The sequence below is a fragment of the Spea bombifrons genome, chromosome 4 (genome assembly GCF_027358695.1).
Source record: "Spea bombifrons isolate aSpeBom1 chromosome 4, aSpeBom1.2.pri, whole genome shotgun sequence".
Classification (NCBI taxonomy): domain Eukaryota; kingdom Metazoa; phylum Chordata; class Amphibia; order Anura; family Pelobatidae; genus Spea; species Spea bombifrons.
This window is the reverse complement of record NC_071090.1, coordinates 84,844,705-84,858,552: the sequence shown is the minus strand read 5'-3', so window position 1 is coordinate 84,858,552 and position 13,848 is coordinate 84,844,705. Positions and strand designations below refer to the sequence as shown.

The 13,848-nt window shown below is 39.6% G+C and overlaps 1 protein-coding gene across 1 annotated transcript; it reads right to left on the bottom strand.

Moving 5' to 3' along the window:
- Nucleotides 1–8,604: 8,604 nt before the first annotated feature.
- On the bottom strand, nucleotides 8,605–9,567 carry LOC128492847 (putative olfactory receptor 2B8). The gene has a single exon (XM_053465564.1). It carries the CDS (start codon nucleotides 9,544–9,546, stop codon nucleotides 8,605–8,607), a length of 942 nt encoding a protein of 313 aa, XP_053321539.1. The 5' UTR covers nucleotides 9,547–9,567.
- Nucleotides 9,568–13,848: the final 4,281 nt, after the last annotated feature.

The window sequence follows — 13,848 nt, the reverse complement described above, 5'->3', positions numbered from 1 at the left end:
TGATGTTATTCCGTAATATGGTAAAGAAAAACTTATGGTAGAGTTTATTTTGATATTTATTTAGAGATTAAGGAATTTCATCACTATGCAAATAAATATCATAGAAAGTATTTTCTATAGACATTCCTAGTAGCAGTTACAGTCACAAAATGAGTGTTCAAGCACAAAATTAGGTGCCGAAAAGCGTATTACAACTGCAACACAGCTATTTTCTTTTAGCAATGTATATGTTTCAAAATGTTTTCTTCATCCTCCTGTATCCTTCAGTTGATGTTCATACCTCATGTTCTTTAAATGCATTTATTTTCAACATGGTTTTTTATTGCTTCCTTTGGAATCGATGAGTATATCTTAGTTTGCATTTTGTATGCTCACACAAGGAGGACATTAACGTGGGGCAAAGAACATTAAGCTGTCCAGGGCTGAGGGTTACCAGAGAGGCCTATGGAAGAATTGGCCTGTTCAGTATTTTCCAGGTACGGTGGATCTCTAAGGCACGGTAGCCAACAGCACAGACTACTAAAATATCCTTAAAAGTCCTAAATCAGGGACAAAATGTACATATCAAAAGAGAGAAGTTTACACTTGATGACCAGTATAATAAAATAAGACATGTTTTAAATGTTACCAAAACAGATTTTTCTGCCTTGGTGAGTAAGTTTGAATGAAATTCTGTAAATATTACTTAATGCTATTTCATTTAAAGACACGTTATTGACAGCATTCATTAAATAATCTATATGTCTTAATGGCATACTTTTCTTTTGCTTAACACATACAGATATTTGATCACATTTTCTGCAGAAAGACTTATCTGGACTGGTATTATTATTGCTACAAAACCAAAAAAACCAAATTTTATATTTTTTTATGATATAACTAAAATGCAAAACTATGCTTTGCAATAGTTCTCCTGGTATTAGACTGAATAGCATGAAATTATATTTTAGATACATTTCAGAAAGCCATATCTGATGTTAGGATGCTGTTTATAAATAAATTAAAAAAAAATCAAATGTACTTGCATTTTTGGGTTCCAAACCAGTACATCATACAATTAATTTTGAAAAAGTTTATATTACCTTGATTTTTTAGCTTGATTCTTCCTAGATTGTGAAAACCTAGTGCATCGGGGTCAAATGCTTCTAATCTGCATTCTCAATCCATATTGTGCAGGACCTCTGAAAGACATCGTATTTTAAGAACACGCTGGTGACTTTCATGCCCTCCCTTCCTTTTTTTTTTTCTAAGTGAAAATTTTTTTTGCTCAAGGGATTATATCCCAGAATGAAATTCAAAAAATGAAACAAAAAAAATAATAATTATAATTAGATTTTTAAATAGTTCAGCATTGTGGTTAACCCTGATGGTGCAAAGTACCCTGGGCAAATGACTGAAGTACCCTCTGTCGGAACTACTATAAATTCACGTAGCTCGAATAATCACAAGAAAATGTTTCTTTGATAAGAAAATGGAGGTTTAATGCTTTGATGAAGCCTATGAAAGGCTAACACACGCAGGGTTACATTGGTAATGAAGATGTATGGTAACAGAGATGTAACTAACTGCAACAAGATTGTAACAAGGTATTGAGGAAGACCCACAGTTCTTATAGAGTCAATTACATCACGTTTACAACATAAGATCAAAAGCCTCACACTAAACTTAAGCTTTAGGTTTCTTTTACAGATCCTATCACACGTTATTTACGAACAGGCCCTACTACTTTCACAGACAATGCAATACACTATTTACGGTTGCCCTTTGATGTGGGCTTCAGGAGGCTACATTTGTATTTAAATAAAAGTCTCCACTTGTCCTTTCTGTGAGCATGTGAAATCAACTGGCAAAATTTTGTTTAGTTAGGTCAGATCACTTTAACTCCTTTTACACCTATAATATATATATATATTTTAATATAAATATGTTATAATGCTCCCTAAGGTATCTGACATAGTCTGCATGCTACTTCCATACCCTCGATCACCAGGCCAGGCCCCCCACCAAATTTACCTTAACCCAATAATGACAGACACAAGAAACTTGGGTTGAAAAGACCACAGCCAATTTTATTTATTGATCATGTCATTGGCACGTAACCTTCATAACATCAATAAACATAAATAATTGACAAAAAACATAAAGCCTACCAGGCAAACTAGGAACCACCACACATGTACGGACATACCAAGATGCCTCAACCCAAACCTGAGGCTCCCACAACCACCTACCCGGAACCTCCCATTAAAGGCTCTCCCCCAGAGCATTCACACCCCCTAGATGCCTGGTAAGCTACCCACCCGGCTGTGACAGCAGAAATACCCCAAACCAACCCAACCCAACAAATACCCCTATGCCAACAATACCCTTAGAATTGTCAATATAATGAATGTTAATGAAAATGAATGTGCATTGATGTGCATTGAATTGCCACAAAAAAGAGTGATGAACTTGTGTGCATACAGAGGGCCCGTGCAGAGTGCGTTGCCCCCCAGGCCGCTGTTGGGATCCCCAGCCAAGACCCCGACGGAGTGACTCACCTGAGTACCCGCTAACTGCGGGTACCGGGTCCAACAACACTTCTCCTGCTCCCTCTCTGTTCGCTGCCCGCATGGCCGGCTCTGGGCACGCGCGCCCCCGCTTCACTTTATCCATCTCTGAATAGAGATGGTGGGGAACGTGCATCAATGATGTCACACACGGAGGCGGGGCGTCCCCTGGCGGCAGGTTTAAAACCTGGCACTGAGTACTACTCAGTGCTCAGTTATTGTGCCTGATAGAGCTCTTCCTTGCCTTTTGTTATTTGATTCCTGTTGCTGATCCCGGATTATCTTCTTACTAGACTTGTGCATTCGTATTCGGGCGAACATGAAAACGGACACAAAGGGTGTGTTTTCGTTGTTCAGCTCGAATACCGAACATATGAGCATGGCAGTGGCCAAACTTATAAGAAGACGAAGACACACAACACAAAGGATCTTCGTGTTCATCTTCATTTACTAATTTTCCTGGTCCCTTGCCCATCTAGCCTACCTTATGTACACAGCATTGCAGGGGTTCACAGTAGCAGAAATCTGTAGGTTCGCCATCAGGAGTTAAAGGGCTGTGTGAACGATTCTATTGGTCGCCTGCAGAGGCCTCTTGGAGCGGGGAGACAGGCCAAGTTAGCCGTCAGGAGTTAAAGGGCTGTGCAAGTGACTCCATTGGTTGTCTGCAGGGGCCTCCTCTGTGTGTGTGTGTGTGTGTGTGTGAGTGTCGGGGTGGCAAAGCTTGTCCTGGTGTGTGTATTTGGGTGTCGGTGTGGCAGAGCCTGTCTTGGTGTGTGTACGTTTGGGTGTCGGTGTGGCAGAGCCTGTCCAGGTGTGTGGGTTTGGGTGTTGGTGTGGCAGAGCCTGTCCTGGTGTGTGTTTGGCAATCTGTTTCCTGGCACTTTACTTACTGTAGGAATAAATTGAACTATTTAATTTTTCCTAATCCAGAGATAAAACGCCCTCCTGAATTTGTTGTCACTTCAGAGGACAAAACTTTCTAGGCCCAGAAATTAGTAAAAGGAAAGGTTTGGTGTTATTTACCTTATTTCAATCTGCATATTTTATTAAAAAGGATTAGTGGCACTAATTGTGGCTTCAGGTGTTCCGTGTATTATGACTTTTTTAAGTGTACTGATGTACTCCCAATCCCATCACATTATATCAATATGTGTTATAAAATCAGGACAAGATGGGCATGGGTGGTGGGCTGATTCGATGGCGCAATGGGCCACTTGACTAGACTTGCCTCCCAGGCTCCCCTGGTTTGCACCATGCAGTGGTGTAACTATAGGGCCGCAGGGGTCACAATTACAATGGGGCCCACCCCTCAAGGGGGCCCGGATGACCCCTGCAACCACTCGTTCCCATCTCCTCCTGCTGTTTTGAAATTGTTTTCTAAACAATTTTGAACCAGCATGCGGAGACAGGAACACAACGGGGTTGTGTTATGTCACATGACCCCGCAGTGAAACCAAGGCTGTGTCCATGGTGTGAGAAGGAGTGTGTGTTAGAATGAGTGTGTACATATGTGTTAGTGAATATAAGTAAATGTGTGTGTTAGAATGTGTAAATTTGTATAAGTGTGTTAACGTATGTGTGTATATTGCAAGTAGCAAAGAAGTAGCAACTGTTTGGGGGCGATGATGGTGCATATCAGCTATTAGGGGACAAAGATAGCACAGGCAGAATGTTTGGGAGTTTAGAATGGCACTAAGAAACTGCTTGGGGCAAGGGTGCCACTGTGGGACATGATGTTTTTGAAGTAGCACCATGGCAACAAATACCCCTGGCCTAGCCATGCATACCTTTACAAGTATATGATGTGCTTATTTTTGCACAAAGTTCTCATTTACGTTCAAGTTGGTCACCCTGTTGAAAACCATTACCTCTGTTTCAGCTCTACATATCTATTCATTAGATATTTGAGTCACTCCCTGGGGTCCATTCTGATGTCCATACTTGGGAACTTCCAAGCTGTGACTTACTCCTAGTAGGGCTGCGGGCTCCAAGAGAGCTTTCTTTTTCCCAACTGCAGGCTGCATGACAGCTTTCGTTTTCCCCGCTGCAGGCTGCATAAGAGCTGACTTTTTACCCTGCATATCAGTGGCCAACATTGTTAGAAGCCTATTGTGCATCTCCGTTGACTTTAGTGGACTCCAGCAGTCCATTAAAGTAAGGGTTTTGTGGATCATAGGTGAATGGTAAGTAAACTTTTTTTTCTGGATGGGTAGATGTTCCTAATGCCTCCTATCAGGGCAACCTAGGACTTTATTTGACTTAACCCATTTATCCCACAGTAAAGGGATAGGGGCATCAGTGGGCATTTTGTTTATTTTAAACTAGACTTGGGCACCAGCCAACTCTTCGTGTTCATCTTTGTGGGGGAAAAAATCTTTGTGTTCCACAAATATTCGCCTGTTCCTGTGTTCGGTTCGGGCAAATATTTGTGTACATTATTTGTGTTCGTTTTTTGTTTTCATTTTTTTTAGAAGGGGTTAATGCGGTGTTTATGTGGTACGCAACAGCTTTGGCGCCAGGATTTATTGGTCCGTATGAGCAACTCTATTGGTCCCCAGCAGGGGCTTCCTCTGCCATCAACCAATGAAGTGCAGCTGCTCTTCATTGGTGGATGTCAGATGAACCCCTGCTGGCGACCAATAGAGTTGCTTGTACGGACTTTTAAAATCCTGGCCACTGGTCTACCTGCTTGAGGAGTTAGAGGTCTGTACAAGCGACCAATAGAGTCGCTCGTACAGACCTTTAACTCTTGATGGCGAAACTCAGCCTGGGAGACATGGTCTCCCTGCTCCAGGAGTTAAAGGTCCATAGGAGCGACTCTATTGGTTGCTGGCAGGGAGCTCCTTCATTGGTTGATGTCAGAGGAGGCCCCTGCAGGTGACCAATAGAGTCGCTTGCACAGACCTTTAACTCCTCGCGCAATCCTATGTATTTCTGCACCCGTTAACCCCTGCAATGCTGCGTAGATAATATAGGCTAGATGGGGAAGGGGCCAGGGTGATTAGTTAATGAAGACGAACACGAAGATTCTTGGTGTTGCGTGTCTTCGTCTTCGTGTACGTTTTGCCACCGCCATGTAAGTTTCTTCAGTATTCGGGCTGAACAACGAAAACACACCCTTCGTGTTTATTTTCATGTTTGCCCCAATACGAATGCACAAGTCTATTTTAAACCCCCTCATCCCAAAGGGGAAGGGGTGGGGGCATTCATGAATTGTTAACCCACCATTCTGCAGGAAACAGCATGGGGATGAGAGGGACATATGAGAGGGGTGAGAGGGACATAAAAAAAGCTATGTAGAGGCATATATGCCCAACATTATTAAATTACATCCCACTGAAAACATGGTGGGAGAAAAAGGGGTTGATCGATGGCCTTTTTTAGATAAAAGGTAGTCCTAGGGAACCTCATTTTATAATCTTTTGAAATATTTGTTTATTTTTAATCATATTTTTCTATTTACTTTTTAAACGTTTTCAACTGGGGATCACTTTGAGTTCATTATACACTGTAGGGATTTCTTTTTAACCTGAGGGTACCTCCCGTAGTGACATCACTGCAATAGAGATAGGAAAACCCCTAGTTTGATTAAAAAATATTTTAGTTTCCCACCATTGAATAGAACATTGTGTCATACAAAATAACTATATATATATATATATATATATATATATATATATATATATAAATACATACACAGTTTTTCTTTCACCAAATGTATTAATACACTTTAATAATGTTTTACATGCAATATAATTATCTTTTCATTATTAATAATGCGTGACTCGTGTTGATTACAACCTATGTAGTATCTTCATATACAGATATATGAAATAAATAAAAGATTCTCTTTAAAAATGTGGTGTTTTACACTAAATGGATCTGTTTTAAATTATCAAATGCATTTTCTGGTTTAGGTATGCACAGTGGCGTTTCCAGCGGCGTTAGACATGCATTTTTAATGCTCCGCCAAAAACACCCAAAAAAATATTTGCCACACTGACTCTAGGGGAAGACTGTGAGAGTCAGTGCAGTCTTCCCTCCTTCCCTCCCGTGACATTGAGAGCCCCTCTCCCCCGTAGTCATCCCCAGAATCCCTTTGTCCCCTCATTCACTAAACCACACCTCTCTTTTACTTACTCCCTGTAGTTCAAGTATAGATCAAATAACCAACACATGTAAACAGCACTTGCATGTATAGATAAATTGAATAATGCATACAAATCCTATATTTGCAGGTATATATAAATAATGTATAACAGTATAGGATAGCAGGTATAGATTAACAGAATAACACCAGTGTTGCATGTATAGATCAATTAAAATTCACTCAGCAATGAAAGTATAGCTCAAATAAACAGCATCAGACATACAAACCCTGTATTTGCAGGTATACTTAAAAATGTATAGGAACATAGCATAGCAGACATAGATCAACAGAATAAAACAAAAACCCAGCTTTGCAGGTATAGATCAACTGGAAGTCACATAAAAACTCAGCATTAAAGGTATAGATTAAAAAAACTAAATTACAGGTATAGACCCAGCCCCTGGCATCCACATTGCCCACATAGAACCTGACCAGCACCCATAGGACTTGCCATCTTTGTCCCCAAACAGCCCAGTCTGAGTCAACTTTGTCCCCAAACAGCCCAGCATGAGCCATCTTTGTCTCCAAACAGCCCAGTGCGAGTGACCTTTGTCCTCAAACAGCTCAGTGTAAGACATCCTTGTCCCCAAACAGCCCGCCCTGTGCCATCTTTGTCCCATAAACACCCTGCTTGTGCCATCTTGGTCCTCAATGGTCAAACACCCTGCTTGTGCCATCTTTCCCTTACATTCACTCACTAATTCACAATTTCATTCACACAATTAATTCACACAAGCATGTATTCTCTCATTCATACAAATCTTGTACACATATTCATTAATGCATTCTCACAAATAATTAATCCACACATTAATCCGTGCATTCTCTCATTCACACAATTCATCCACACATTAATTAATTCTCTCATTCACACAATTTATCCATAAATTAATTCATACTCTCACTCATTCATACAATTTATCCACACAATACTTCATACTCTCACTCATTCACACAATTCATCCACACATTAATTCATTCATTCTCTTACTCATTCTCACTCTTTGTTTATTTCAATATTCTTACTACCCCCTCTCCCCTTCTCACTGTCTCACTGTCTCCCCCTCTCCCCCTTCTCACTCTCTTCCACCTCTTCTCACTATCTACCCCATTTCCCCCTTCTCATTATGTACCCCCTCTTCCCCTCCCCCTTTGTAGTTCACTTACCCTGCTGAAGCCCTGTGGTGGGAGCGTGAGACGTCTGTCTCGCTGATCTGCTGCAGTGCGCATGGCTTCACTGCTGAGCGCTGGGATATGATGTCATATTCTGGCGCTCAGCATGAAGCACCGGCACCGTGACCAATACATTGGCCTTGCAGAAGAGACTAAGGGACGCCGAATGGTTGCTGAAAACGTATTCACGAGCGACTGGCGCCCCTCTCTCTTCTCCACTTTCTGCTGCTTGGGTGTTGTACATCCCCTGGACCCGCCTCGGCGCGGCCCTGGCCTTGGTGATGGGATGGTCACCTGGTGCCCATGCTGCCATGGCGCCCTGTGCAGCTGCACAGCTCGCACACCCTAAAGGCCGGCCCTGCTGCAAGGAAGCATTTAGAATCATCAATCCCTGCTTCCTCACGGCTGCACAAAAAAAAAATTAAGTATGAAGGGGCACACGGGGGACACAGCATGATGTAGGGGGGGCATGGCCCCCTCTGGCTCCCCCTGCCGATACCACTGGGCATGCACAAAATCCATAGCATGTTGTTCTCAGTTGCGAAGCGTGCATAACAGCAAGAGAACTAGTAGTATGCCCACTCTGGAGGCAGATGGAAGCACCCTCCAAGATTAGGCATAGAGGAGCTCCAAAGATACATTGTTTTATACCACATATTTTTCTATCAGATAAAAAAATGCCATGCACATCATTCTAAAACATCCATCATATCTTTTTTTACTGTCTGTGCTTTAAGTTTCTTGCAAAGACTTTTTTTTCTTGATAGTTTGTTTCAAAGCTCCTTTAACATCTTTGTTTCTGAGGGTATAGATAAGTGGATTCAGCATTGGGGTAACAACACTATAGAACAAGGTGGCCATTTTGTCTTGATTAAGAACAGGACTTTGTCCAGGTCTCATGTACATAAATATGATGGTACCATAAAACAAGCTAACCACAATGACATGTGACGCACAGGTAGAAAAAGCCTTTTTCCTTCCCGTAGAAGAACGTATCTTAAGAATGTTGGTGATAATGTAGACATACGTTATCAAGATAAGGAAAAAGGGGATCATGACCACCAATATGGCACAGAAGAAAATGACGGTCTTATTAGGTGAGGCATCTGCGCATGCCAGCTCTAAAACTGCAGGCACTTCACAGAAAAAATGGTTAATTACATTAGGGCCACAGAATGGCAAGTGTAATGCAAAGACAGTGTGTATTAATGAATTAATAAGACCTCCCATCCAGGAGCCAGTTGCCATCTTAATGCACAGAACTGGATGCATAATGTTTGTGTAATGTAAAGGACTACATATAGCCACATACCGATCATAGGCCATCACTAGCAAGATAAAGCATTCTGTCCCACCTAAGGAGAGATGGATAAACATTTGGGTTATACAGCCTTTAAATGAAATACTTTTTTTCTGTGACAAAAAGTTCACAAGCATTTTGGGAACAATGCTTGATGTGTACCAGATATCCAAAAAGGATAGGTTGCTCAAGAAGAAATACATAGGAGTGTGAAGCCGAGTGTCCACCTTGCTTATCCAAATGATAATTATGTTACCTATCAGTGATATAACGTAACATGCAAGAAACACTATAAACAACCCGATCTGCATCTTCGGCTGGCTCGACAGCCCCAGAAGGATAAATTCCACCACTGTTGTTTGATTTTGAGTCATTGATGTCACTCGTGTTAATCTGTGCAAAAGAAAAACTCATGGTGTGATTGTGTTTAAAGTCATTTGGACATTGGATTTCAATTACTGATGAAATAACTGGTTGATAATTTACCATGAGCTCATATCCGTGCAACAAATGTAACTAACAGAACTTATTTTGCTAATAAAAAAGTTATCCATTGAGAGAGATCAATTACGTTTTTAGTTTACTAATCATTTGAACAGAAAGAGTTGGTCTATAGTTTGTAATGAGAAAACAATGAGTGTCTTAATAGCTAAATTATTTAAATTAAAGATGATTCTACATGATTTTTTTTTCTGGTTAGTGAACAGATTTCAAAATGTTTGCCTCATCTTCTCGACACCTGATTTGATATTCAGATCTCATATACTGTAAACATATTTAATTTTATGGTATGTGTTGTTATGGCTTTTCCTTAAATATGTGAATATGGCTCAGCTACAATAGTTTGTACTTTGCAGTGTCACCAAACAGTTCCAGCAAAGATATGTAAAGGAAACATTTGAGGTCGTCTGGCAGATACTATGGTTTAGTTCCTTACTAACTATTAGTACAACTCATTTGAAATTGATCTATAGTGCTACAAAATCTGCTGTTACTCTCTAAATAAAAAAATCTGTTTTAGTTTATATACACTATATGGACAAAAGTATTGGGATACCTGACCATTACACCAACTTTTATGACATTGCATTCTAAATACATGGACAGTAATACGTAGTTGGCCCTCATTTGCAGCTATAAACAGCTTCCACTCTTCTGAGAAGGCTTTCTACAAGATTTTGCAGCGTTTCTGTGGGAATTTTTGCTCATTCATCCAGTAGAGCATTTTTGAGGTCAAACAATGATGTTTGACGAGAAGGCCTGGCTTGCAATCTCCATTCCAGTTCATTCCAAATGTGTTTGATGGGTCAGTCAAATTCTACCACACCAAAGTCATGCCTTTATAGACCTTGCTTTGTCTTGCTTTTCATTTAAGATTTTGCCCTGAAGTGCGAATTTACATTTTCTTACAGGCAGGCCACTGACAAGTGACAACCTAATCACAATGCTTTTAAAAGGTGAATGCTTTATAGGAGGATCAGGAACACATATTCTAAACAATTTCACATATATTTGTCACAATATACAAAATGCTTTGTAACAGCTAATTATTATAATTTGGGATTGGTCTTCTTTGAACATCATAATCAATGAACACACTGTTGATTAAAATGTTTTGGCTGAAAAATGTTCAGAAAATGAGACAGTACTACTTTTTGCAGAAACAAAGTACAAATATGCTTATGCTCAATATTTGCACTGGTCAATATTCCTTGTGGTGTCCTAAAGCAGTGCAAATGTACATAGTATTGTAGATGTGTTTCATTTAAAACATTATAATAAATAAAACATGTTTTGAATGTTATTGTGTCAAGCATGAACATTTCCACCAGTTTCAATGAAATGGTGTAAAGACTGCTTTGTACTATTTCAATTCATGAATTTAATTAATTTTCATGAATATATTTAAATTCTAGAGAAGGTAGTCACAATCCTTGGTGAGGCTACACATAACAAATACAAAATTATTTGGCAGGCATTTTTTAACTAGCAAAAATAATGAATAACTATACATGATCATTTTTTTTAATATAATATGTTTTTGGTTTTTTTTATTATTAAGAAATCTTGTCACTAGCTCTCCCTTTTTTTTACCAACCTGTATATCATATATTTTTTTCCCTTCATGCAAAAAACTACAAACTGAATAATAATTTATGAGACACAAGCTTTTCTATAAATTGAAGGCAGAACAGAGAATATTTAACATATTTACTACAAGTTTTTTGAGCCTTAAAAAATGTCTAAAATGTGTTGTTGGCTTGTTATCTGCACATAACAACTTATCAATTAATAGCTTTTACGTTTCTAGCTAACAACAAATCTCACCAAACTAGTATCCCCAACAAATTAAAAGTTTACATTACCTTGAATTTTTAAAGTTTTTGGTTTCATCCTAGACTGTGACATTTACAGCGATAAGGCTGGATGAATAGATAAAGTCATGTGTTATATGTGCTTCATATTTAGCTTGATCATGAAAGACAAAATAGTGTGTTTTATACCCTCCCCTTTTTTACAGCGTGAAAACTTTTTTCTTTGATCAAGGGATTACGTGGCAACAACATAAATTAATTTCCAGTACACTCAACTCTACAATTAACCCTTAGATGGTGAACACAAGCAGTCTTCTAATTTTAAAATAATGCCCTTCTTTAAACTGCAGTTAAAATGCATTATGTAAATCTGAGTAGTTGTTATTTTTTAAAGACCATGCATAAATATCTAAAGTTTATAAATTGAAATATGATAAATATTGTATATATAGTTAATTGTGTATTCTATATGAGGGCACATTGGGCCTGATTTAACTACCTATCTTATTTCTAGACTATTGCAGGAGAAAAAGAACAAATGCAAGATTGTTACAAAAAATAGTTAGTGATTCAACTCCCAGTCAAGTAACATGTACTCACACGTTTTGTGCATAAACTTAACTTTGTAAAAATCACTTCTTGTCAAATCAGATCAAGGCAGACCTGCAGACAATCAATCAAAGCAATTGAACAAAACGGTTCAGTGAAACTAAACTAGCCATAAAAATGTGTCCAGATCAGGTTGATACAAAGTTAAACTCATATAAGGCAGACAGCATTTACTGATGTATTTAAAACCCTACAAATTAACATCAAATGCCCATTATAACTGCTTTGCATATATATATATATGGGTAGTAGTTAAATATGTGTCAAATGTTACTAGTAGAATTTTCTTTAAGGACAGCAGTTGAGATAAACATGCATCCGAGTATAAGTGAGAAACACCCTTTTGGGCTTTGTGGAATTTAAGAGATTTAATAATTTCTGCAACTTCTGTGAGAAAGGCCAACAAAATTGGTTCCATCTATCTTCCCTCAGAGACTGTATGGCCATTTTGTCTAAAATGCCTCAATAATGGCGACGGAAGAGTAGGCTGAAAATTTGTATTCAAATTTTTGAGTTATACAATTTCCTTAAAAAAACCCTATATAACCCCTTGTGTGTCAGGTGATATTCACTTCATACACTGATAGGTATGTGACAGGGTGGGCTTCCCCTGTCCTGGCGCTGTCAGCTTGGTGTATTACTGGTTCCCTGCCTCTGCTGTCATGTTTCCTGTGTTCGTGTGGCTTTATGACCCTCGTTATAAAGACTTTTTTTGGACCCTCTTTGTCTTCTGTGATACCGCTGTTTGCCTTCATCCAACTGTTTCTTCGTGAAGTTATATAATTTCATTCCAGTGCCCCTTTGACATATGGGACACAGCCCAGAGCTTATTAAGTGGAGTGTCTGTACCCATGTGTACCTTGTGTCCTTTATAGATGCAGTTTTGATCACAAACATGATAAAGTGACATTTTTACATCAATTCTGATGATATCATGATAGTTCAATTCCCTACCCACCAGTGTCCTTGCTCATCCTTGTTCAGTGGGCTGCTTTTCTATACTCTGAGTGTACTCTCTCCTAGAATTCTAGAGGTCTATGGAGCTGGTGGTTGCACAGACCTCCAGCCTGTGGTGGCTGGCAAGGGGACCCAACTGTCTCTAGTCCAAATATGTCCCTAATTGGGTGTTGAGGCCCCAAGCGACACCTCTATTGATTTAAATTCCACAGGTGGAAAAAGGTACAATTCCCAGGCTTCCCACCCACCAAATGTCACCCTTAAGCTCTGGATTCCATCTGTTCACTGTCCAAAAAGCATTGTGATCTGTCACAGGAGGTCTGAGCTCAGGAGGTCTGAGCTACACCTGGTAAAAGTTTCAGTGGTTTGTGGCAATGTTCCAGTACACTCAGGAGTTCCACATGTTCTCTATGTTTGTCCCAGTCAGGTGAATGGAGCATTTCAGGCCATGTAGAGCCCCCATAGCCAGCTAGTCAATGGAAGTCTGGTTAGGGCAGACCATACAAGGTGACTTAGACATAAGAGGGGACTTGGCAGGCAGACAATGAGTCTCCCCATGAATCTGTCATGGTCCCCTCCCAAACTCAGACCTACCTCCATGTGTCCCCCTTCAGAGGGTTACTGTGACATACAACATAGCCAAGTTTTCATTAAATAGTAAAACATGGTGTATATAGTTTGATATAGTGGTTGTCCAGTCTATATATGGACCTCTGATATACTGCAAAATTATTAAAGAGCATCCTAGAATAATTTGTTATTCAAGACATTATCTCAACCTCCCCTGTGAGGACC